The sequence below is a fragment of the Trichechus manatus genome, unplaced genomic scaffold, assembly GCF_000243295.1.
Source record: "Trichechus manatus latirostris isolate Lorelei unplaced genomic scaffold, TriManLat1.0 scaffold00216, whole genome shotgun sequence".
NCBI lineage: Eukaryota > Metazoa > Chordata > Mammalia > Sirenia > Trichechidae > Trichechus > Trichechus manatus.
In genome coordinates, this window is record NW_004444152.1 from 3023030 (window position 1) to 3046520 (window position 23491).

At 42.4% G+C, this 23491-nt stretch overlaps 1 protein-coding gene across 2 annotated transcripts; it reads right to left on the reverse strand.

Annotated features, from left to right (window-relative positions):
• Positions 1-1509: 1509 nt before the first annotated feature.
• On the reverse strand, positions 1510-22922 carry ZNF285 (zinc finger protein 285). Of its 2 annotated transcripts, XM_023742742.1 has the most exons (3): positions 22883-22922; positions 7623-7749; positions 1510-4138 (listed from the first exon to the last, which is right to left on the reverse strand). In XM_023742742.1, exons 1-3 carry the CDS (start codon positions 22895-22897, stop codon positions 2499-2501), a joined length of 1782 nt encoding a protein of 593 aa, XP_023598510.1. In that variant the 5' UTR covers positions 22898-22922; the 3' UTR covers positions 1510-2498. The 2 variants fall into 2 exon arrangements, 1 of the variants encoding a protein (XP_023598510.1); XR_002825944.1 differs by lacking the exons at positions 7623-7749; positions 22883-22922 and adding an exon at positions 4248-4316 and having other exon boundaries at positions 4058-4138.
• Between the last annotated feature and the right edge of the window lie 569 nt (positions 22923-23491).

Below are 23491 nucleotides of genomic sequence, written 5' to 3' on the forward strand. Positions count from 1 at the left end.
GCACATGAGGGGCATTGGCCAAGAAGCAAACCCCGGGTTGCCCACATGGAAGGCAAGAATTCTACCACTGTCTTATTCCATTATATTAGGTTTTCATAATTCATTCAATCTCTTACTCATTGACTGTTAGGTTGTTTACAGTTATTATTATTGCAAACATTCTTGGAACATGCTCCCTTCTGAAACCATCTTTTCCTACTTGTGCATTACCTCCTAAAGATAAATTCTAAGAAAAAGGATCACAGGCTCAAAGACAATGCACATTGTACATTTTGATACACAAAATCCTCTCCAGGAATGTTGTGCCTGTTTTCTTTTAACCAACTTATATAAGAATGCTCATTTTCCACTCCCTTACTCACAATGAATTTTGTGTATCTTTTATTACTGCTCACCTGATCAGTAAGAAAATAACACTTCAGGGATGATTTCATTTGCCTTTGAAAGGCTCTTCCAAATACAAATCATAACTGGTAGAAAAATGCAATGCAAGAAAAACTAGGAATAAAACATGACCCAAATGAAGAAACCTATAAATCAACTGATACAAAAAAGGCATTAATGATTATTGAAGAAGAAAGATATTGTGAAGACATCTTCTCTTCCCAAATATGAATATAATGTAATTCCAAATTACATTCTCAAATTCTATATAATATGAAGATAATGTAATTCAAAATGAAATCACAATCTTGGAGGAACTTGACAAAATGAGTGCCCTTTAAAAACCATTATTATCAGTTTCTGAGCAGCCGTGTATTTGCTTCTGACAGTGAACACTGTTGATCTTTTCTACAAATTGGTTGATCTTTTCATTAAATTGTTATATGCTTCAGTAAATGTTAGTTTTATCTAATTAATTTTATTAAGACTATTTGCAGGACACCTATTCTAGTTAATATTTATTTTTACTGCATTTAAGGTGTAAGCTGACAAACGTCTTCCTCCATCACACATTATAGAGTTTTGATACATATTATAGAGTGTCTCGACTGCGTGGGATTTCTCAGGTCTATAAATTGCACTTTTGGTAAAGTTTTACCACATGTATATCAACTGGAAGGTTTCTCTTCTATGTACACACTAATGAATGGAAAGATTCTCACTGAAGAAGTCCTCACCACACCATTTTAGATGACTTCATTGTCACATAGAGCCTTGCAGATTAAAAAGCTTGAACTTAGAATTATACTGTTGGTTTCCTATGTGGACTCCAATGACTGTGAAATATGTTGCTATTAGATATCTCTGTATTAGTCAGGATAGGATAGGCAGTACTGTAGTAACAAATAAAACACCAAAATCTCAGTCATGTCACACAGTAGATGTTTATTTCTTACTCACAAAAAGTCCAACACACGTCAAATAGCCACCTTCCAATATCCGCATCTGGAACAAGCAGCCTCCAAGGTCACCTTGGCAGGGAAAGAGAAGCCTGAAGTACATCATGAGATGTTTGTAAGGGCCAGGCCTGAAAGTGGCTCATGTTGTTTTGCTCACACTCCACTGGCTGCAACACAATAGCATGGACTCACTCTTAACTGCAAGTGTTGCTGGGAAATGAAGTCTTCCTAGGTGCCCGGGAAATGGAACCAGTGTGACAGATACAGCACTGTCTCTGTCACACTCTTAAAATTTTTATCACTCCTATAGAGCTTCTCTCCTGTATAGAAATCTAATGGATTTGAAAACCTGACTATGGACTAATGTTCTTACAACACTAATAACATGGGTGTTTCATTTCTGAGCACGCTTTTGAATGTCCTTCACACAAAGGGTATATTTTTAGTATGGACTCTCTCAAAAACCTAAAGACTTTAGCTAAACTGAAGTCCTTACCATATTCATCCCAATTAAAACCTCCTTCATGGGTAGAGGCACTCCCTGGGTTACAAACGAGATCCGTTCCTAAATCTGTCTTTAAGTCGAATTTGTAAGGAAGTCAGAACAGGTACATACAGTTCTCATTTAGTGTCAGTCAGATGTTTGCCTTAGTATATAGTATACATTTTACCTTTCTATGCATATAAAACACTTCCAAACCATGCAATGTTTTCATAAGTGTCAGAAAGTAGTGTGTGTATTATTAGAAACTATCGTATTTAACTCAAATTTTTAATATAATAGGCTTTATGGCAGTCCGTTCTTAAGTATGAGTTGTCCGCAAGTCGGATGTTCATAACACAGGGACTGCCTGCATGTCCTTTAATGGCAATTTGACCTCTAACTCTTGCTACTGCCACAAACCGCCCACTGTAGAGGATCACTTACTTTGCCAAGAAGACAGTTGATGGGAGCTACAGAGGTTCTTGAGATTTGTAGGAGTTCCCTGGAATGCTCTTAAGAATCACCTACTTCAGTGCTACACGTTGACATCATAGATGGCAATGTCTCTAACCTTTGCTCCTCTAGCCCTTCCAATGGCTAAGTAAGCCTCTCATCACCTGGGATACAGAGAACGGCTTCTGTTTTCCTGGTTGAACCCTGCCTCACTACATCTATAATGCTTCTGTCCTTGTATGCAGTCTTTGATGAGTAAGCAGGTCTGAGATATAACTAAAACCCTCCCCACACTCATGACATGTATATTGTGTCTCGTCTAAATGCACTCTCTGATGAGCAAGAAGATATGAGTTGCGACTGAAGCCCTTACCACATTCTTTACACTTATAGGGTCTCTCCCCTGTGTGGACTCTGAGATGAACGTGAAGATCTGAATTCCGGCTGAAGCCCTTACCACACTCATCACATTTATAGGGTTTCTCTCTTGAGTGATCTCTTTGATGTAAATGAAAATATGAGCTGTAACTGAAGCCCTTACCACACACGTCGCATTTGTAAGGTTTTTCTCCTGTGTGAACTCTCTGGTGAGTGTGAAGAACCGAACTGTACGCAAAGTCCTTGCCGCACACACTGCACTTGTAGGGTTTCTCTCCTGTGTGGACCCTCTGGTGAATATGAAGGTGTGTGCTTTGGCTAAAGGTCTTTCCACACTCATTACACCTATACGGTTTCTCTCCCGTGTGCAGCCGCCGGTGGACCTGAAGAACGGAGCTGGAACTAAAGCACTTGCCACATTCACTGCATTTGTAGGGTTTCTCGCCAGTGTGCACCCTCTGATGGACAAGAAGATTAGAGCTCTGATCAAAGGCCTTCCCACACTCTTCACACTTATAGGGTTTTTTCCCTGTGTGCGCTCCCTGATGAATCCAAAGCAGTGACCTGAATCCGAACCCTTTACCACACATATCACATTTGTAGGGCATCTCTCCTGTATGGATTCGGTGATGGTTGTGCAGAGAGGAGGTCCGCCTAAAGCCCTTACCACATTCATCACATTTATAGGGTTTGTCTCCTAAGGGGACTTTTGGATGTCTGGGAAGGTATGAGCTCTGTTTGCAGCCCTTGGCCCACTCATGACAGTCGTAAGATTTCCTGCCTGAATGGGTTTTATCAGGAACAAGATCTGAGCTCTGACTTAAGTCCTTTCCACACTGGTCACATTTGTAAGCTTTTTCTCCTATGTGAGCGCTGTGATGTGTGTAAGGATTTAAATCATCCATGAAGCCCATTCCACAGTGATTACATTTGAACGGTTTTGGTACTGTATGGACTACCTTATATTGTCCAACTGTTTTCATAACTAACTTCTCCCCAAAGTCGCTGCATCTACAACGTTCCTCTCCTTTACATTCTTGGGAATCGTCATGACTATGTGAGGCCCAATCGAAGCTCTCGGCACACCGATCGCATCCATATACTTTCGTTTCTGCATGAATTCCCTTACACCTTCCCTGAGAATTCTGGGGCTCAGTCATTAGGCTGGTTTTTCTCCAAGATTCTGGGGTCAGGACCTGTGTCAGGCTTTTCCAAGCTGTTGGATTTTCTAAATTAATGGCATTTACCACATAGTTTTCATTTTCCAAAATCTGAAGAGACACTCCTGCCCACTTTTCACAGGAGACATCTTTTTCTAAAAATTGGGGATAATCTCCTTGACGATTTACGACATAATCCTGACTCTCAGTTAAGTCACTGATTCTTTGTTTCCAAATCTGCCAGCAGTAGAGCACTTCTTGTGAGAGATAACTCAATCCTTTCTCCTGAAGATTTGAAATGGTGCTTTTAATCCCATCTCCTGTGAGGACAGAGAGAACTTGGCTAAGAGCTCAAGTAAACCGTCTATCCAGAGGTTTGCCGAAAATGAAACAGGATGGGGTGGAAAGTTGTCACTGCCTTCTACTCACATATGATGTAATTTGAACCACAGTAATTCTAATCTGCAAGCTTCCAATTAGATATCAGGTGTTGCAGGGAAGTCAAAAGAAATCTTGGGAAGAGCTTATAAAGGAAGAAATTTATCTCCCTGCTATTAGAGGAGTCAATTAAAAGCCTTTAATTATTTTGCTACAGACAGTATGAAGAAGGCTTCCATATAATTCATACACACACACACGATACAAAATAATAGGGTATTATTTGCTGGACAAGGAGCCCTGGTGGCACAGTAGTTAAAGTACTTGGCTGCTAACTGAAAGGTTGGCAGTTCAAACCCACCAGCTGCTCTGTGGGAGAAAGATATTGCTATCTGTTTTCCATAAAGATTACAGCCTTGGAAACCCTATGGGGCAGTTCTACTCCATCCTATAGGGTTGCTATGAGTCAGAATGGACTCGACAGCAATGGGTTTGGTTTTCTGGTTTTCTGTGTTGGACATGGTAAGAAACATAAAGGATCACTAGGATCTCCCAAGACATAGTGTAAAGGTTGTAGAAACAAGCGACATGTCCTGTCTCCTGATAATGTCCCCCTTTTCACATCACTGTCGTATGGTGTAGGGCTATCATGTATGCTTATGTACAACCTGCACAACTGTACCTGGTGGGCTTAAAGCAGTAGTGAGGACTGAAATGGGGCTAATACTGTGAAATATGGTCCTAGGACTCGGGGGAGGCACGTACACACATCTGAGACAGGCTTGAATAGATATCCTTTTTATTTTCCCCGAGGTTCTCTGGCTTCATGACCAGATAAAATCCACTAGGCTCCTGTAATCCATTTCCTTAATTTCAGTGCTTTTAGGCTATTGCAAAATCTCAAACCACGCCTCCGAGAACAGGACGTGTGGCCCTGTCAATGGTCTGGCACACAAGGAAGCAAGACTGTACTAAAGAGCCATAAGGGATAGGGGCCAAAGCAGAATAAGGTGGTCACATCACTGGCACCCTAAAATGGGCTTCAAAATGGCATGAATACCACGGTCAAGACCATCTGGACACTGCTTTTGGTTCAAGGCAGTTCCTGGGTCATTTTATTGAAAGTGGCTTTAGTTCGTAAAATGGTGTCAGGGAAAGGAGGCCTTTGAGTTACCTAGAACAGGCTCAAAGCAAGGGTTTTTCAATTGTTTTAACTGTAACCCATAGTAAGAAAAGCATTTTACACTGCAATCTAGTACACACACACACACACACACACACACACACACAGACCGTTAACTGAAAGAAAGTTCCGTCAGCCAATACTTACCTTACTATGTGTACTGCATGAGGATAAATTCTTTTGTGTTCTAGTCTATAAACATCTACTTTGCTTTTAAAAACTGCTGGACATATGAAAGGGCAAATACCATATGAGTCTACTTATATGAAATATGTAGAACAGGTAAATTCAGAAAGACAGCAAGTAGACTAGAGGTTACTAGGGGCCGGGAGGGGGTGGGAGTAGGGAGTTACTGTGTAATGGGTACAAAGTTTCTGTTTGGGGGGATGCAAACATTTGGAAAATGGGATTTGGAAAAAGTCTGGATGGATAATGATAAAAGTTTCACAACACTGTGAATGTAACAACGTTGAATTGTATACTTAAAAATGGTAAAATGGCAAATTTTATGTTATATATATTTTACCATGATAAAATTAAACAACAACAACAACAACAAAAACCTACTGATCTGAACCCCACTCTTGGGGAGAGGGCTCCCCTCCTATACTAACTTGATTTCGGGACCCACCAATGGGGTTGTATCCTGCCATTTGAGAAACAACTGAGGGATATGCATATTTAGGCAAAAGAGTGCTATGCCTATAATCTACAGATACAGTGGTACTTCAATTTCACATGGCTATTAAAAACACAGGGTCTAGAGTCAGATTAACCAAAAAACCAAACCCATTGTCATTGAGTCGATTCCGACTCATAGTGACCCTATAGGTCAGAGTAGAACTGGCCATAGTGTTTCTAAGGAGCAGCTGGTGGATTTGAACTGTCAACCTTTTGGTTAGCAGCCAAGCTCTTAACCACTGCACCACCAGGGCTCCAGAGTCAAATTAAACCAAAAAAAACAAACCCATTGTTGTTGAGTCCACTCCAACTCATAGTGACCCTACAGGACAGAGCACAACTGCCCCATAGGGTTTCCAAGGAGCGGCTGGTGGATTCGAACTGCTGACCTTTTGGTTAGCAGCCAAGCTCTTAACCATTGCACCACCAGTGCTCCAGAGTCAGATTGGGAGGGTTCAAATCCAACTTCCTCTCCTTCCAAGCTGTGTGATCACAGGCAAGTTACTGCATCTCAGTTATTTCATCTGTAAAAGGGGATTAATAATAGCAATTATCTCATAAACTAAACTGAGGTAATACATATCTGCATAAGGGCTTTTGAGAAACTGAAATTAGGTTAGACATTTATCAAACAATAAATAAACAAGCTGTGATGGATTGAATCGTGTCCTCCAAAAACACAAGTTGTAAATCCTAACCCAGATACCTGTGGTTATAATCCCATTTGGGAGTGGGTGTTCTTTGTTATGTTAATGAGGCAGGATTAGTGTAGGGTGTGTCTTGAGTCAATCTCTTTTGAGATATAAACAGAGCAGTTAAGGAAGCACAGATGGGGGGAAGATAGATGCCACACCACTGAAGATCACCAAGGAGCCAAGGAAGAGAAGCTGAAGAGACAAGGCCTTCCCCCAGAGCTGACAGACAGAGAGAGCCTTTCCCTAGAGCCGGCAGTCTGAATTCGGACTTCTAGCCTCCTAAACTGTGAGACTATAAATTTCTGTTGGTTAAAGCCACCCACTTGTGGCATTTCTGTTATAACAGCACTAGATAACTAAGCCACAAGCTAACACTTAATATTGCACTTACTATGTACCAGGTACTCTTGTAAGTGTCAACCAAATCAAAGTTTCGGTCTGGTTCCTTTAACGTTAGTTTGTCCCATTGGATTTTCTCCAGAAGCAACCAAGGGACTAAGGTGCTTGGTGGTGTGTGAACTTTATCAATCTCACGCTGAGAAATATGAGGAAAGAATGAGAGCCTCAACATATGAGGAAGTTAGAAAGGGCTCACTAACCACGTCAGCCAAGCCACAGGTCAGGGGCTGCAGGGTTTGAGGGGGGCTCCCTCACCACACTTCACAAGGCGCCACAGCTCACATTTATCTGCAAAAATCTAAACTGCAGAGTTCTCACCTGCACATGCATCTCCTTGGAGTTTGCTCTCCATCTGCCAAAATTTCTCTTTATGCTCCAACTGGAATATTATATCTGGCTTGAAAGTGATCATGTGAGAAAATAAACCCAGTGGTTTGAGGCTTAGTTCCAGAAGATGATTGTTCTCACCCACTGAGACGAGGTTCCTGAAGTTCTCCAGCATCACATCTTGGTACAGGCTTATCTGGGTCTTGTCCAGTAGTGCCAGCTCCTCTTCAGTAAAGACCACAGCCACATCCTTGAACGTCACTGCTTCCTAAAACAGCAAGCACACTCCACATCCATCATCCACACAAATGACCACTGGAAGAAGAGCAAAGCTAGAAGCTGTGCCAGTCATTAAGTGAACTGTCTGTCTGCCCTAAAGCCTCACTTTTAAGCCATATTTTGCAATGCTGGCTCTAGAAATCTGAAATCACACCTCTGCTTTGCCAGCTGGCTCTATGTTATGCTCTGATGATGGGGGGAGGGGGCATTAGAGGGATTCTGCAAAGCTAGCAGAGGAAGAAGGGACTTGTTCCTTCTTGTCTGCTTCCTGCTCTTGTATCAACCCAGTAATGCTACTTTACCCTGACAGCAGCGGCTCCTTTCCACAGCAATAGCTGAATCCATGTTGCAGTTTTTCTAACACTTGGAGAACCAGTTTCATTGTGCTCCATCTCACAAACACCAGCTCCAGCCAGCTGGGGTCTCTCCATCAGAAGTCTGGGTCCCAGGCCTATAGGGCTTCTTCTCTGAGCTCAGAGACACCAGCCAGCCAGTACATCTCCTCATAGGTCAGAGGCCCTGCCCCACAGGACCCCTCCTCTAAGTTTCCAAGTCTCTTTCCTTCGTTCCTTCAATGTTGTGGACTGCACTGTGTCCTCCTAAAACATGTGTTGGAGTTCTGACCGCTATACCTCTGCATGGAATCCCATTTGGAAATAGGGTTTTCTTTGTTACATTAATAAGTCCCTATGTGTGTAGGGTGGGTCCTAAACCTAATCACTTCTGAGTTATAAGAAACAGCATAGACGAAGATTTGAGCACAAATGGGAGGAAGACAGATGCCATGTGGGGCTTGCCAAGGAACTGAAGAAAGCCAGGGCCAGATGCTGAAAGAAACAAGGACCTTCCCCCAGAGCCAACAGAGGGAGAAAGCCTTCGCCTAGAGCTGGCGCCTTGACTTCAGACTTCTAGCCTCCTAAGCTGTGAAAAAATAATTTTTTATCTTTTAAAAGCACCCACTTGTGGTGTTTCTGTTATAGCAGCGCTAGAAAACTAAGATACTCAGAGAGGTTGGTAGCTACTTTCTGCAACTGCTACTTCATGATACCTTAGGGTTTTCTCTTTCCCCTTCAGTCGCCTGGTTAACAACCTGATGCCTAGTTAACAATTTTTTATATTCTATTCTCTCCGTTCAAATAGTTGATATGCTTTTTGTCTCCTGACTGGACACTTACTAACACAAAAGCACTGAGAAGCATGGAGGAAATTCAAAGTTTTGAGTGGACAAAGTTTCTCTTCTCCCCTCCACGTTGCCTGTATTACACCGTTAACTATCCATGCTCACGCCAAGAATGTTACAATAAATCTCCATGAACATGTGTCTTTCAGTGCTTGTAAGAGTGTTTCAGGAGCCCTGGTGGCGCAGTGGTTAAGAGCTCAGCTGCTAACCAAAAGGTCAACAGTTTAAATCCACCAGTCACTCCTTGGAAGCCCTATGGGGCAGTTCTACTCTGTCATATAGGGTCAGAATCAACTTGACAGCAACGGGTTAACAGGTTTTAAGAGTGTTTCTACAGAATAAATTCCTAGACCAGAGACTACTGAATTACGTGGGTATGCGTGTTTTATTATTTGATTGATACTGTCAAAATTGTCCTCTAAAAAGTTTGCACTGATTCACAGGCCTCGTAGTGTTTGGATGTTCCATTTACCATCACTCACCAAGTCTTGGCATTTTCAATATTCTTTCATGACGGATTCATCTATTTCTGTCAAATTACAGGACACTAAGATGACAGGCCACTACTCATCTGTCAGTTTGTCGTCCTTTGATGGCCTGTGTGTTGCTATGATGCTAGAAACTATGCCACTGGTATTTCAAATACCAACAGGGTCACCCACAACGGACAGGTTTCAGTGGAGCTTCCAGACTAAGACAGACTAGGAAGAAAGGCCCAGTAATCTACTTCTAAAAATTAGCCATTGAAAACCCCATAAATCACAACAGAACACTGTCCAATATAGTGCTGGAAGATGAACTCTCTAGTTACATCCACAGTGACTGTAACAATGCACTTGAGTTTACCAATGATCACAAGAATGGCACAGGACCAGTTTCATTCCGTTGTACACGGGGTCACCATGAATTGGAACCAACTTAGGGCAACTAACAACAAGAACAACAAAAACAATAAGACAAAGCAACGAAAAGCTTTGGCTCCTAGATTAAAAAATAATAATACAATGGTAAAGGAAAAGTACTGGGATAATTGGGAACATCTGGATATGAACTAAATATTAAAAAATAGCATAGTATCAATATGTATAATCTAGTAGCATCAGATGTCATCTAACTTTGCGAGAAGGGATGAGAATCACCTTCATCAGCCCCAAACTGGTTCCTATGAGGTGGAGGTCAGACATACCTCCACTCTCCAACCTTTTACCAAATTCTGACACCAGCTGTCCCTCTCAAGGCACATTCTACTTCTCTGCTGGGTGTGATAATTCATTGCAGAGGCCACATAGAACACTCAAACCATACTCACAATTACGGTGTTTATTAGCAAAGTAATGAGTTACAATTCAGGATCAGGATCAACTTGAAGAAAACAGGATACAACTCAGGACACAGGATACAGTTCATCAATCAGGATGGCTTCCAACCAAGACAGCTCTCAGCTCCTTCTCAGCCAGGTCTGCAGCCAGGCCCTTCACTCAGGCCTACTGCCGCAGGGCCATACTGGGCCTCCTCTGCCCTGCTTGGGCAACTGTTACAGCTCTTTTGGCTCTGTTGACAAATGCCAGGAGGCACCCCACTCCGCCAACAAGCTCTTGCCCAAAGGAGCTCAGCTCTCTCGCTCCATGGGTCAGCAAGCGTACTGCAGCTGTCTGCCAGTCCCATGCCACTGCTGGTCCCATGTGCAGTTGTCTTGTGCTACTGCCATCTTCAGTGTTACAACTCACTCTGTCTCCTGGGTCTAGGAGGTTCTCAGCCCATGGATCCTGAGTCCAAAGGACACACTCTCCTCCAGGTTCTTCTTCTTGATGGTAGTGAGGTCCCTCTCAACCTCTGTGGGATTAGACCTTTTATAAGCCTACCCCCCACCAAGACCACAAACTGAGCAATCCCCTTGGTAGGCTACAGTCACCTAACTTGCTTAGTAATCAACCAATCCCCGCAAGGGTTTTATGCACTTTATTTCCACCGTAAACTGTCCAATCCCTGAAACGGTTTTACTCCCCTTATTTGCATAGTAAACTGTCCAATCCCTTTGCAAGCTTGTGGCCTAGAAAATTATCTTGACAGAACTAAAAACCCAGGGCGAGAAAGGTCATATATAAAGAGAAATCTGTTGCACGCAATGTAAAGTTTGAGTGGGATAACAGTACTGTGGAAATGTAGGAGAATGCCCTTATTCTTAGGAGATACATGCTAAAGTATTTAGCGATGAATTATAATGATGTCTGAAATTTATTCTCAGCTAGATCAGCAAAATAAAATATTGATAGGTATGCATGCATGTATACATATACCCTATCTTTACGCAAATAGTGTGCAACTTCTACGTTTGTTTGTCAATGGCGCCCTCCTCCCGTGAGGTATTTTCATAAGAGCGCTATGCTAATTTTTTTACAGCAACATGTAAAAAAAAAATTGGCATAGCAGCACTTATGAAAATACCTCCCGGGGGGAAGAGGCAGTTGACAAACAAATGTAGAAGGCGTGCATTATCTGCGTAAAAATACAGTATATTATGTATATGTTTGTATGTGCTTGTTAACTGGTGAATCCAGGTGAAGATAATACATTACATTATTCTTTCCATTTCTCCATAAGTTGAATTTTTTCTAAATCAAAAGTTGAGGGGAAATAACTATCTAGTATTAATAGCTATCCCCTGGCCAAGAAAAAAAAATTCATAAAATACTGCTGGTTCAGTAGTAAAACTCACCCTCCATGAGGGAGACCCAATTCGATTCCTGGCCAATATACTTCATGTATAGCCACCACGTGTCAGTGGAGGCTTACGTGTTGCTATGATGCTTAATAGGTTTTAGCAAAGCATCTAGACTAAGATGGACTAGGAAGAAAGGCCTGACAACCTACTCTCAAAAATCGACCAATGAAAACCCTGTGGACTCCAATGGTCCCATCTGCAGCATTTCAACTGCACTTCTCACACTCCTGAGACCTGTGTGTTTATATAGATATGTCCTCGCACTAGACCCTGCAGCTCGAACGCAGTGCTTCCGAACCAAAGCTGCAATCAGTTACAAAATGTTTCACAAAGAGTTTATTACTAACAATTTTTCAATTTCCAAAGCCTGACAACTACGAAAAACAAAAACAGGGGGAGTCCGCACTGTTCCCATAATAGTGCCACTGTCGGTAGCACTACTGTATGCTTTCCAAAGTGAGAGGCAATAAATGGAGTTGGAGCCAGTGAGCCAGGAAACGCAGACACCCTGCAGACTGTTTGTGGCAGACGCTGGAGAGAGGGGCTGGGCAAGCCTCCGTTCCTAATCCCCTTTTCCCTTCTCTGCTTCTACTATAAAACACCAGTTGCCATTGAGTCGATTCCAACTCATGGTGATCCCATGTGTGCAGGGTAGAACTGTGCTCCATAGGGTTTTCAGTAGCTGATTTTTTGGGAGTAGATCACCAGGCCTTTCTTCTGAGGTGCCTCTAGGTGGACCGATACCTCTATCCTTTTAGTTAGCAGCTGAGTGTGTTAACTGTTTGCACCACCACCCAGGGACTGGGAAAACAAAATACCTATTTTCCCAGTCATCCTTGCCGCTAGACATTGCCATAGGACACAGGTACAACGACGGTCTAAAAACAATTATATAAACCAGTATCACTGAGAAACAAACAAACAAAAATCTTAAAATCTTTTCCTCATCACACAGCACCATCTACAAAGTATACTGGAAAACCTTGAACCTGAATCTAATCAAGCATCTAGAGCTTCCACTTACAGGAAATACTGTGGATAGAGGAGTGGATTACATAACACCAAAAAGACACATCTCTGTTATATAAATGAGCCAAAGATGGTCTCTGAGTATTGGCCCCAAGTTGTTTATTTCTTCGTAACAGGATGGGCCGCTTAGCCCAAAAAGCTGCCAGCGCTGAACTCAAAAATTTTACACATCCAATTGTTTAATTTAAAAAATAGCCCCGATCAGCAGACATTTAGTCACTTAGTTTGCCTGCTTCACACACCTCGCGAAGCAGCACCCAGCATCTGCTAGCCACGGCAATCCATGCACCATGGGATCGGACCATCGTGATCCACAGCACTTTCACTGGCTGATTTTTGAAAGTAGACTGCCAAGCCTTTCTTCCTAGTCTTAATCTGGAAGCTCTGCTGAAACCTGTTCAGTATCCTAGCAACATGCAAGCCTCCACTGACAGACGGGCGATGGCTGCACATGAGGTGCATAGGAGGTGAGAATGTCACCACTGAACCATCACTGCCCCCTCTGCTGGATAAGATAAACCCTGCAGGTATAAGGACCCCAAGCTGCTGCTGCCCTTTGGAGTTCTCTCACCCTGAGACTCCCCACTTTGTTGCAAAGGAAGTTCACCTAGGCACACATAAGCCTTTTTCCTTCCCGTCCCCTGGGGGTTCCCTTGCTCACTTCCCCTTCTGGTGGCTCCCTTAGGTGTTTGCTTTCTGAGGGCCTCCTGCTGCAGGCAACTGCCCCCGTGCACGTGAACTATCAACGTGTTGTTGTTCTCAGGTGCCGTCAAACCAGTTCCGACTCACAGCGACCCGATGTACAACAGAACGAAACACTGCCCGGTCCTGTGCCATCCTCACAATCATTGTTATGCTTGAGGCCACTGTTGCAGCCACTGTGTCAATCCATCTCATTGAGGGGCTTCCCTCTTTTTTGCTCACTCTCTACTTTACCAAGCATGATGACCTTCTCCAGGGACTGGTCCCTCCCGATAACATGTCCAAAGTATGTGAGATGTAGTCTCGCCATCCTTGTCTCTAAGGAGCATTCTGGCTGTACTTCTTCCAAGACAGATTTGTTCGTTCTTTTGGCAGTCCGTGGTATATTCAATATTCTTCACCAACACGACAATTCAAAGGTGTCAATTCTTTTTCTGTCTTCCTTATTCAACATCCAGCTTTCGTATGCATATGAGGCTACTGAAAACACCATGGCTTGAGTCAGGTGCATCTTAGTCTTCAAAGTGACATCTTTACTTTTCAACACTTTAAAGAGGTCTTTTGGAGTAGATTTGCCCGGTGCAATGTGTCTTGATTCCTTGACTGCTGCTTCCATGAGTGTTGACTGTGGATCCAAGTAAAATGAAATCCTGGACAACTTCGACCTTTCCTCTGTTTCAATCTTTCCCTGTCCTGTGGTGGGGATTTCTGTTTTCTTTATGTTGAGGTGTAATCCATACTGAAGGCTGTGGTCTTTGGTCTTCATCGGTAAGTGCTTCAAGTCCTCTTCGCTTTCAGCAAGCAAGGTTGTGTCATCTACATAACGCAGGTTGTTAATGAGTCTTCCTCCCATATTGATGCCCCATTCTTCTTCATATAGTCCAGTTTCTCATATTATTTGCTCAGCACACAGATTGAAAAGGTATGGTGAAAGGATACAACCCTAACGTAACCTTTTCTGACTTTAAACCACGCAGTAGCCCCTTATTCTGTTCGAACAACTGCCTTGTGATCTATGCACAGGTTCCTCATGAGCACAATTAAGCGTTCTGGATTTCCCATTCTTCGCAATGTTATCCATAATTTGTTATGATCCACAGAGTCGACTGCCTTTGCATAGTCAATGAAACACAGGTAAACATCTTTCTGGTATTCTCTGCTTTCAGCCAGGATCCACTTGACATCAATGATATCCCTGGCTCCACATCAACGTGTAGGCACTGATAAGTAGTGCAACACTTCCGTCTCATGGTCATATCTTTTTCCTTGATCAGCCCCAAACTCCCTAGAATTTACTCTCCACTGCCGTTGAGTCAATCTGACTCATAGCGACCCTACAGGACAAAGTAGAACTGCTCCATAGGGTTTCCAAGGCTGTTAATCTTTAGGGAAGCAGACTGCCACATCTTTCTCCTATGGAGCAGCTGGTAGGTTCGAACTGCCGACCTCTCTGTTAACAGCTAGTGCTTAACCACTGCACCACCAGACTCCTAATCCCAAATATAGGTAAGTACACAGGACCATAAACTTAGTATCTGCATCAAGTCATTAGGAGAATAAAGTAGTGAGAGGGCTGCTCTAGATTAAAAGAGATTATGAGACATAACAACTAAATGTCACAGACAGACCCTCGGATCCTGATTCAAACAAACCAACTATAAGAAAACATTTTTGAGACAACCAGGGAAACCTGACTATTGTCTGGGTGTTAGATGATAATTAATTCAAAGACTTCAAAGAATTATTGATAATCTCATTAGTCCATGTTTTAAAGAAATATATACTGAAATATATGGGAGTGTGTGCTAAATTAGACTGCTGTTTAGAAATATTCTTTCCCATGCTCCCCAGTCCCACTAACGGACCACAGTGTATTTCTCTGCCCCTTGATTTTGAATTTGAACTTGCTCAGGCTGCCAGGTGACGGTGTGCCAGTTCTCAGTCGAGTCCTTATGAGGTCTTGCATGCTTCTACTTGCGATCTTGCATCTCTGCCATCACCGTGAGAACGTAGCTGAACTAACCATTACACAGACTGTTGCCTCAAGCCGAGGTGTACCAAGTAAGTACAGGTAGTTCCCAGCTTACGACGGGGTTCCATTCTGACAACTCCATCATAAGACGGTTCTGGCGTTAAGTCAAATACCTCTCTCTTTTTTTTTTCAGTTTTCATTATTATTTCCTTTTATTACCAGTACCTTTATAAATCCGATCTTTGAACATCTGCGAGTGAACATCTGAGAAGGATAACATCAGTAAATTATGCACTGCAACTCTGTATGTAGTACATATTACCAAACAATAAGATGTAAAAATAAATAAATAAAAACAGATGGTCATAAGGGCGGATTGTCATAACTTGAATACATCGTAAGTCGGGGTCTACCCGGCTGGAAAAATGGTGACCTGAGTGATGTAGTGGTGAAATGTCTGGTAAAACTGTTGCTGGTGATAATACAGAAGACAGAAAATGTACCTAAGAATACCTACTTTACCTAATAAAATTGTTTACCTAAAAAAAATGTACCTACAAGGAAAGGCCATGGAAGTCCCATAGACACATCCAAACTCCCTGAGAGACTGAATTGCTGGGCGGAGAGATGTGGGGACCATGGTCTCGGGGAACATCTAGCTCAATTGGCATAACACAGTTTATAAAGACAATGTTCTACATTCTACCTTGGTGAGTAGTGTCTGGGGTCTTAAAAGCCTGTGAGCGGCCATCTAAGATACTCCACTGGTCTCACCCCTTCGGGAGCAAGGGAGAATGACGAGAACAGGATACAGGGCAAGATTAGTCCGAAGGACTAATGGACCACAGCTACCAAGGCCTCCACCAGACTGAGTCCAGTACAGCTAGATGGTGCCCGGCTACCACCACTGACTGCTCTGACCAGGATCACAACAGAGGATTCTGGACAGAGCTGGAGAAGGATGTAGAGCATAATTCTAACTCACAAAAAAAAAAAAAAAAACAGATTTACTGGCCTAAAGGAGACTGGAGAAACCTTGAGAGTATGGCCCCCAGACACCCTTTTAGCTCAGTGGTGAAGTTACCTCCGAGGTTCACTGTTCAGCCCCGTAAAACCAAATGAGACTAACGAGTTACAGGAGTCCAGTGACAAAGGCTAGAAGGCAGAAGGGGACAGGGAAGCTGGTGATAGGGAACCCAAAGTTGAGTAAGGATATTGTTTATGTGTTGTGAGATTGTTAACCATTGTCACAGGGCAACATGTGTAGTAACTGTTAAATGAGAAACTATTTTGTTCTTTAAGTCTTCATCTTACGTGGGAATAGTAGCACAATTGGAAGAGCGTAGTCAATGTCACTGAACTGTGCATGTAGAAATTTTTGAAATGGTGTATCTTTGGCTATGTGTATTTTCACCAAAAAAAAAGGTTGAGAAGTTAGAGGGTTGACATGTTGTGGGGTTGTTAACCAACGTCATAAAACAATATGTGTACTACTGTTTCATGAGAAACTATTTGTTCTGTAAGCCTTCACCTGAAGTACAAAAAAAAAAAAAAAAATGTACCTAATAAATCTGTGGACTTGGGCAAGATGATTTCCAGGCAGAACACTGAAAGTGTAAGCTGGTTTATTTTAGTTGCATATAATAAGGTACTGTAAGAAAGTATGAGCTCAGGGAGGAAAAAAAAAACAGTACGGAATAACATGCTGTCTGGGATTTTCTTTAAAATACTTTGGGAAAGAAAAATGAGATAAATTAAGCAAATAAGGCAAAATGTGTGTTTTTTTAATAACTTATTTTATTTTTGTTGTTGTTGAGAATAGACATAAACTCATTGCCCCCTAAGTTTTCCACCTAATCTTTTGAGTTGCTGTTGTCAAGCTGATCCCACATAGTTCTGTGTGCGTGTGTGCAATAGGCAAAAGTTAACAGAGTAAATTAGTTTCCCATTCGAAAGATTGTACATAAAGCGTTTCTTGACCTTGGTTTCATTCCCCACAATGTGTTAGCACTCTCCCTCCTTCCGCTCTGGGATCCCTAACCTTTCATCCTGATTTTCTGCCTCTTCCTGCCTTCACATCTTTGCTTTTGGGCAGATATTGCCCTTTTGATCTTGTATAATTGATTGTTCTAAAGAGTATGTGCCTCTCAGGTGTTACTGTTTATCTTATGGACTTGTCTATTGTTTGGCTGGGAGATGGTCTCCAGGAATAGCCTCAGTTCCAGGTCTGAAGAGTGTTTTAGGGCCATAGTCAGGGGTTCCTCCAGTCTCTGTCAGACAAGTAAGTCTGGTCTTTTTTGTGAATTTGATTTTTTGTTCTACATTTTTCTCCCACTCTGTCCAGGACCCTCTGCTGAAATCCTGATCAGAGCAGTTGGTAGTAGTAGCTGGGCTCCAACTAGCTCTTCTGGTCTCGAGGTCATGTAGGCTGTGGTGTATGTGGTCCATGTGGTCCTTTAGTCCTTTGGATTAACTGCTCCCTTGAGTCTTTGGTTTTCTTCACTCTCCTTGGCTCCAGACGGGAAGAAACCAATATTTGTATCTTAGACAACGCATGCCAGCTTTTAAGACCTCGGATACTACTCACCAAAGTAGGATGCGGAACACTGTCTTTATGAACTATGTTGTGCCAATTAGCGTAGATGTCCCCCAAGTCTATGGTCCTTTGTCTTGTAGCCTAGGAACGTCATCCTGCGAGTGTTTAGTTATGTCTAAGAGGTTTGCCTAACTATAACCCTTGTGTGCTCTATATGAAATATCTATATAGAAATATCCACCACCAAACCTGTATCTGCCAGTAGGTACGTATGTTCCTTTACACCCTTTCATACCTCTTGGTGTATGTATCTACCTATTTATCCTTTTGTAAATTATTGTTTGTTAATACTATTGTTGCAGGATTGTCTAAGCTATAGTAGTTACCATAGCTGGCCTTTATTCTTGAGTTCCTCTTAGTGTCCTCTCTTGCCTTGGTCATGTTGTGCTGACTTCCCTCATATTATGTATTGCCTTTTTCTACACCAATATTAACATATATCTTCTATCTACTTGGTAATTTCCCCTCCTTTCCCCTCCCATCCTTTGTAACCATCAAAGAATGTTTTTTCCTGTTTGTAAACCTTTTGTTGTTACTTTTTGATAGTGGTCTCACACAATATTTGTCCTTTTGTGATTGACTTGCTTCACTCAGCATAATATCCTCCAAATTCATCCATGCTGTGAGATGTTTTGTGGATACCATTCATCTGTTGGAGCCCTGGTGGCACAGTGGTTAAGAGCTTGGCTGCTAACCAGAAGGTTGGCAGTTTGAATCCACCATCGCTCCTCGGAAACCCTATGGGGAAGTTCTACTCTGCGCTATAGGGTCGCTATGAGTCAGAATTGACTCGATGGCAATGGGTATTCATCTGTTGATGGGCACTTAGGCTGTTTCCACCTTTTTGCTATTGTGAATAATGCTGCAATGAACATGGGTGTACATATGTCTATTTGTATCATGGCTCTTATTTCTTTAGGGTAAATACCTAGCAGTAGGATTGCTGGATCATATGGTATTTCTATTTCTAGCTTTTTAAGGAAGTGCCATACCATTTTCCATAGTGATTACACCATTTTACATTCCCACCAACATTGACAAGAGTTCCAATCTCCCCACAACTTCTCTAACATTTGTTATTTTCTGGGTTTTTTTTTATTATTATTATTCTGCCAGTAATGTTGGGGTGAGATGGTATCTCATTGTAGTTTTCAGTTGCATATCTCTAACTGCTAATGATCGCAATCATTTCTTCATATGTTTGTTAGCGGCCTGAATGTCTTCTTTGGTGAAGTGTCTGTTCATTTCCTTTACCCATTTTTAAACTGGATTATTTGTCTTTTTATTGTTGAGGTGCTGAAGTTTTCTATAAATTTTAGAGATTATATCCTTGTGAGATATGTCATAGCCAAATTTTTTTTTCTTTTTTTTTTATATTTTATTGTACTTCAGGTGAAGGCTTACAGAACAAATAGTTTCTCATGAAACAGTAGTACATATGTTGTTTTATGACATTGGTTAACAACCCCACAACATATTAACCCTCTAACTTCTCAACCTTTTTTTTTTTTTTTTGGTGAAAATACACATAGCCAAAGATACATCGTTTCAAAAATTTCTACACGCACAGTTCAGTGACACTGACCACGCCCTTCCAATTGTGCTGTTATTCTCACTTAAGATGAAGGCTTACAGAACAAAATAGTTTCTCATTTAACAGTTACTACAAATGTTGCCCTATGACAATGGTTAACAATCTCACATCAACAATATCCTTACTCAACCTTGGGTTCCCTATCACCAGCTTCCCTGTCCCCTTCTGCCTTCTGGCCCTTGTCACTGGACTCCTGTACCTCGTTAGTCTCATTTGGTTTTACGGGGCTGTCCACTCCCAGACTGAACAGTGAACCTCAGAGGTAGCTTCACCACTGAGCTAAAAGGGTTTCTGGGGGCCGTACTCTCTAGGTTTCTCCAGTCTCCTTTAGGCCAGTAAATCTGGTTTTATAGCCAAATTTTTTTCCCCAGTCAGTAGGTTCTCTTTTGACTCTTTCAGAGAAGTCTTTCGTTGAACATAAGTGTTTAATTTTTAGGAGGTCCCATTTATCTAGTTCATCATCTGCTGTGTGTGCATTTTTAGTTATGTTTGGTATTCTATTTATGCCATATATTAGGGCCCTAGCATTGTCCCTATTTTTTCCTCCATGATCTTTATAGTTTTAGGTTTTATATTTAGGTCTGTGATCCATTTTGAATTAGTTTTTGTGTATGGTGTGAGGTATGGGTCTTGTTTCATTTTTCCACAGATAGACATCCAATTTTGCCAGCACCGTTTGCTGAAGAGATTATCTCTTCCCCATTTAATGGTCTTTGGCCCTTTGTCAAAGATCAGCTATCTATAGGAGGATTAGATAGTTCTTAAAAGAGCACAATGCTCAAGGCAGACATTGTTTAATAGTTATGCTAAACTACTGTTTTGTTTTAAGAAGACTTCAGGGGATATTTTTGGTTTAAGGTTTAAAGATTATCTCAGGGCAACAGTTTCAGGGGTTTATCCAGCCTCCATGGCTCCAGAAAGTGGATTCCATGAAAATTTGAAATTCTGTTCTGCATTTCCCCCCTTTTGATCAGGATTATTCTATAGAATCTTTGATCAAAATGTTCAGTACAGTAATAGTAGCCAGGTACCATCTAGTTCTTCTGGTCTCATGGCAAAGGAGGCAGTTGTTCATGGAGGCAATTAGTCACATATTCCATTTCCTCCTCCTATTTCTGACTCTCTGTTGCAAATAGAGACCAATTACTGTGCCCTGGATGGTAGCTTGCAAGTTTTTGAGACCCCAGGCACTACAGAATGAACTAGGAGGTTGAAGAGAAGCACTGAACATATTATTAGGCCAATTAGCTGGATGTCCCATTAAACCACGGCAAAATGTTACTTGCTGAAACCTGCATGATGAATACTATACATGGAGGTTCATAATACTATTTTCTCAGTTTGTGTATTTTCATAATTAAAACTTTTTTTCATGATTAAAGAAAATCCTTGCTCCACCTTATGATGGACTTTTTCATACGTCAAATTGGCTAGGCTAACAGTTCCCAGTTAGTCAAATAAACACTAATCTTGGTGTTCTGTGAAGGTATTTTGCAGATATGATTAAGGACAATAATCAATTGACTTTAAGTATGGGTGATATCCTAGATAATCTGGGTGGGTCTGATTCAATCGGTTGAAAAGAACTTTTTTAAAAGCAGGGCTACGGCTTCCCTGGAGCCCTGGTGGCAAAGTGGTTAAGAGCTCAGGCTGCTAACCAAAAGGCCGGCAGTTCAAATCCACCAGCTGCTCCTTGGAAACCCTATGGGGCAGTTCTACTGTCCTATAGGGTCGCTATGAGTTGGAATCGACTCACTGACATACAACAGCAACAACAAGGCTTCTCTGAGAGAAGAATCAATTCCACCTGTGGCCAGCAGCTTTAGCCCATGACCAAGATTTCCAGCAGGCCCTTCCTGATGGCCTGTCCTATGGATTTCAGACTGTCTTAGCCAGCTCCCACAATCAACTAAGCCAATTTATTGTAATAAATCTCTTAATATATATCTCCTACTGCTTCTGCTTCTCTGGATGAACCCTGACTGATACAGACCCATTCAAATCTTGCTACTTATGTGAGCCAGACCAGTGATACACAGAGTGTGGTCATGTATACCGACCATGCGCTCAGGTGTTGTGGCAATACCAACTTGCTACAAAAGTTTCTGAACTCTTACTCTTGATTTCTGTATTTTCCTCTCATGGACCCATAACAGGCAGTTCATTCTGTAAAAATGGCATGGAGGTGGCATCTGACCTCGTCTAACTTCACAGAGGGGAAGGAGAATCAAGATCAACAGCCCAAGGCTGATTCTTATGAGGCGGAGGTCAGACATGCCTCCTCTCTCTGCCATCTTTATCAATTCTGACATCAACTGCCCCTCCCACAGCACTCTCTATTTCTCTGCTGGGTTCAATAGTTCATTGCAATGGCCACACAGAACTCACAGACAATACTCAAGATTATGGGGTTTATTTGGGAAGTAACAGGTTACAATTAGGTTCAGAAACAGGATACAGTTCTTCCATCAGGACAGCCTGTTCACAGCCATGCCCGCAGGCACACCTCTGTCTGGTCATCAGCCTCTGCCCTGCTTGGGCAAGTGTTACAAAGCTCTTTTAGCTCTGCTGATAAGTGCCCCCCAGGTACCCCACTCTGGTAGTAAGCCTCGCCCGAAGGCGCTCCGCTCTAGCTGCATGGGTCAGCAAACCTAGCTCCGCCAAGTGCCCGGAGGCGCCCTATTCCACCAGCAAGCCTCCTGCCCAAAGGCACTCAGCTTTCTCACCACATCACCTCCTGTCACTCTCCTGGTTCTGCTGCCTCTGCTGCTGCCATTTTCCTGCCATTGCTTCTTGCCGTCTTGCCACCTTCAGTGTCACAGCTCTCTGTCTCCTGGTCTAGGAGGGTCTCAACACAGGGATCCTAGGTCCAAAGGACGTACTGTGTTCCTGGTTCTTCTTCCTTGGTGGTGGTGAGATCCTCTCTCTGCTCTGGAATTGGCTCTATTTTAAGCCTAGCAGGATGGCAAAACTGACCAATCCCGTTGGTGGGCCACAATTACCTTATTTGCGCAGTCCCACCCAATTACTTGGGTGGGAATTACAAGACCATAGCGAGAAAGGCCACACAAAAGCGATTCATCACACCACAATGAATGGCACTGGTCTATGGACCACACTTGGAGTAACACTGAATTTGACATCTCCGAGCCTGTAAGTACATTTCTAAAAAGGGAGTAATACCTCCTACCTCAGCTATAAGCAAGGTAAAGTGTCTAACACATAGTCGTCACTCAAAAAATGCTGACCTCCTTCCAAAAAATAGAGGAGTCCAGTTCATCAGAATGGGTATGATATTTAAAGAGAAATAAGGAAAGCGTAACTTACCTGGAACTTAATCATACTATCTCCCTCTTGGAAAGGGCAGGATCTTGAAAAAGGAGAACTGTGAAGAAGAAAGAATTCATGAAGTAAGTTGTGAATGGATATTGGTTCCTTGTTACTGGCACACATTCTCCTCCCCCAAGATATCCTTTCCTCACTTCTCACTTTCAACAGACTGATCCTGACCTCCTCAATTTGTCCTTCCCCCTTGCTCCACCCCGCCACCAACCTCAGACCCTTGCTTAACTCCTATCTTTCTCCTCAAGCTTTTGGGTCAAAACCTCCACGTTCTTTTCCTTTTCTCAGACTTGTGAATGCACTGACATCACCTACATCCTAGTTACTCTGGAAAAAAAAAGGTTGCAAAATTGCTGATTTGGAGAGAGATTTTAGGATGGATTCTTGTTGACAGGTGTCTTCTTTTGCTTCTACATTCAAGGAGCCAGCCATCTTCCTGTATGGCTGGGGCCTGCGGTCTAAAGAACTTTCAGTTAGCCAAGACCTTGACTTTTGGCTTCCAAAACGCTCTCTCCAGCACTCATTTTACCGCCTAGAGACTCACTGCTTTTGCAAATATTGACTGCACGTTGTTGTTGTTAGTTGCCGTTAGGT

Excerpts from the sequence above, each read along its gene's own strand:
- ZNF285 (XM_023742742.1), bottom strand. Across the intron at positions 4,139-7,622 it reads CAGGAACCTCGTCTCAGTGG|GAGATGGGATTAAAAGCACC; the intron begins GTGAGAACAATC and ends CTGTCCTCACAG.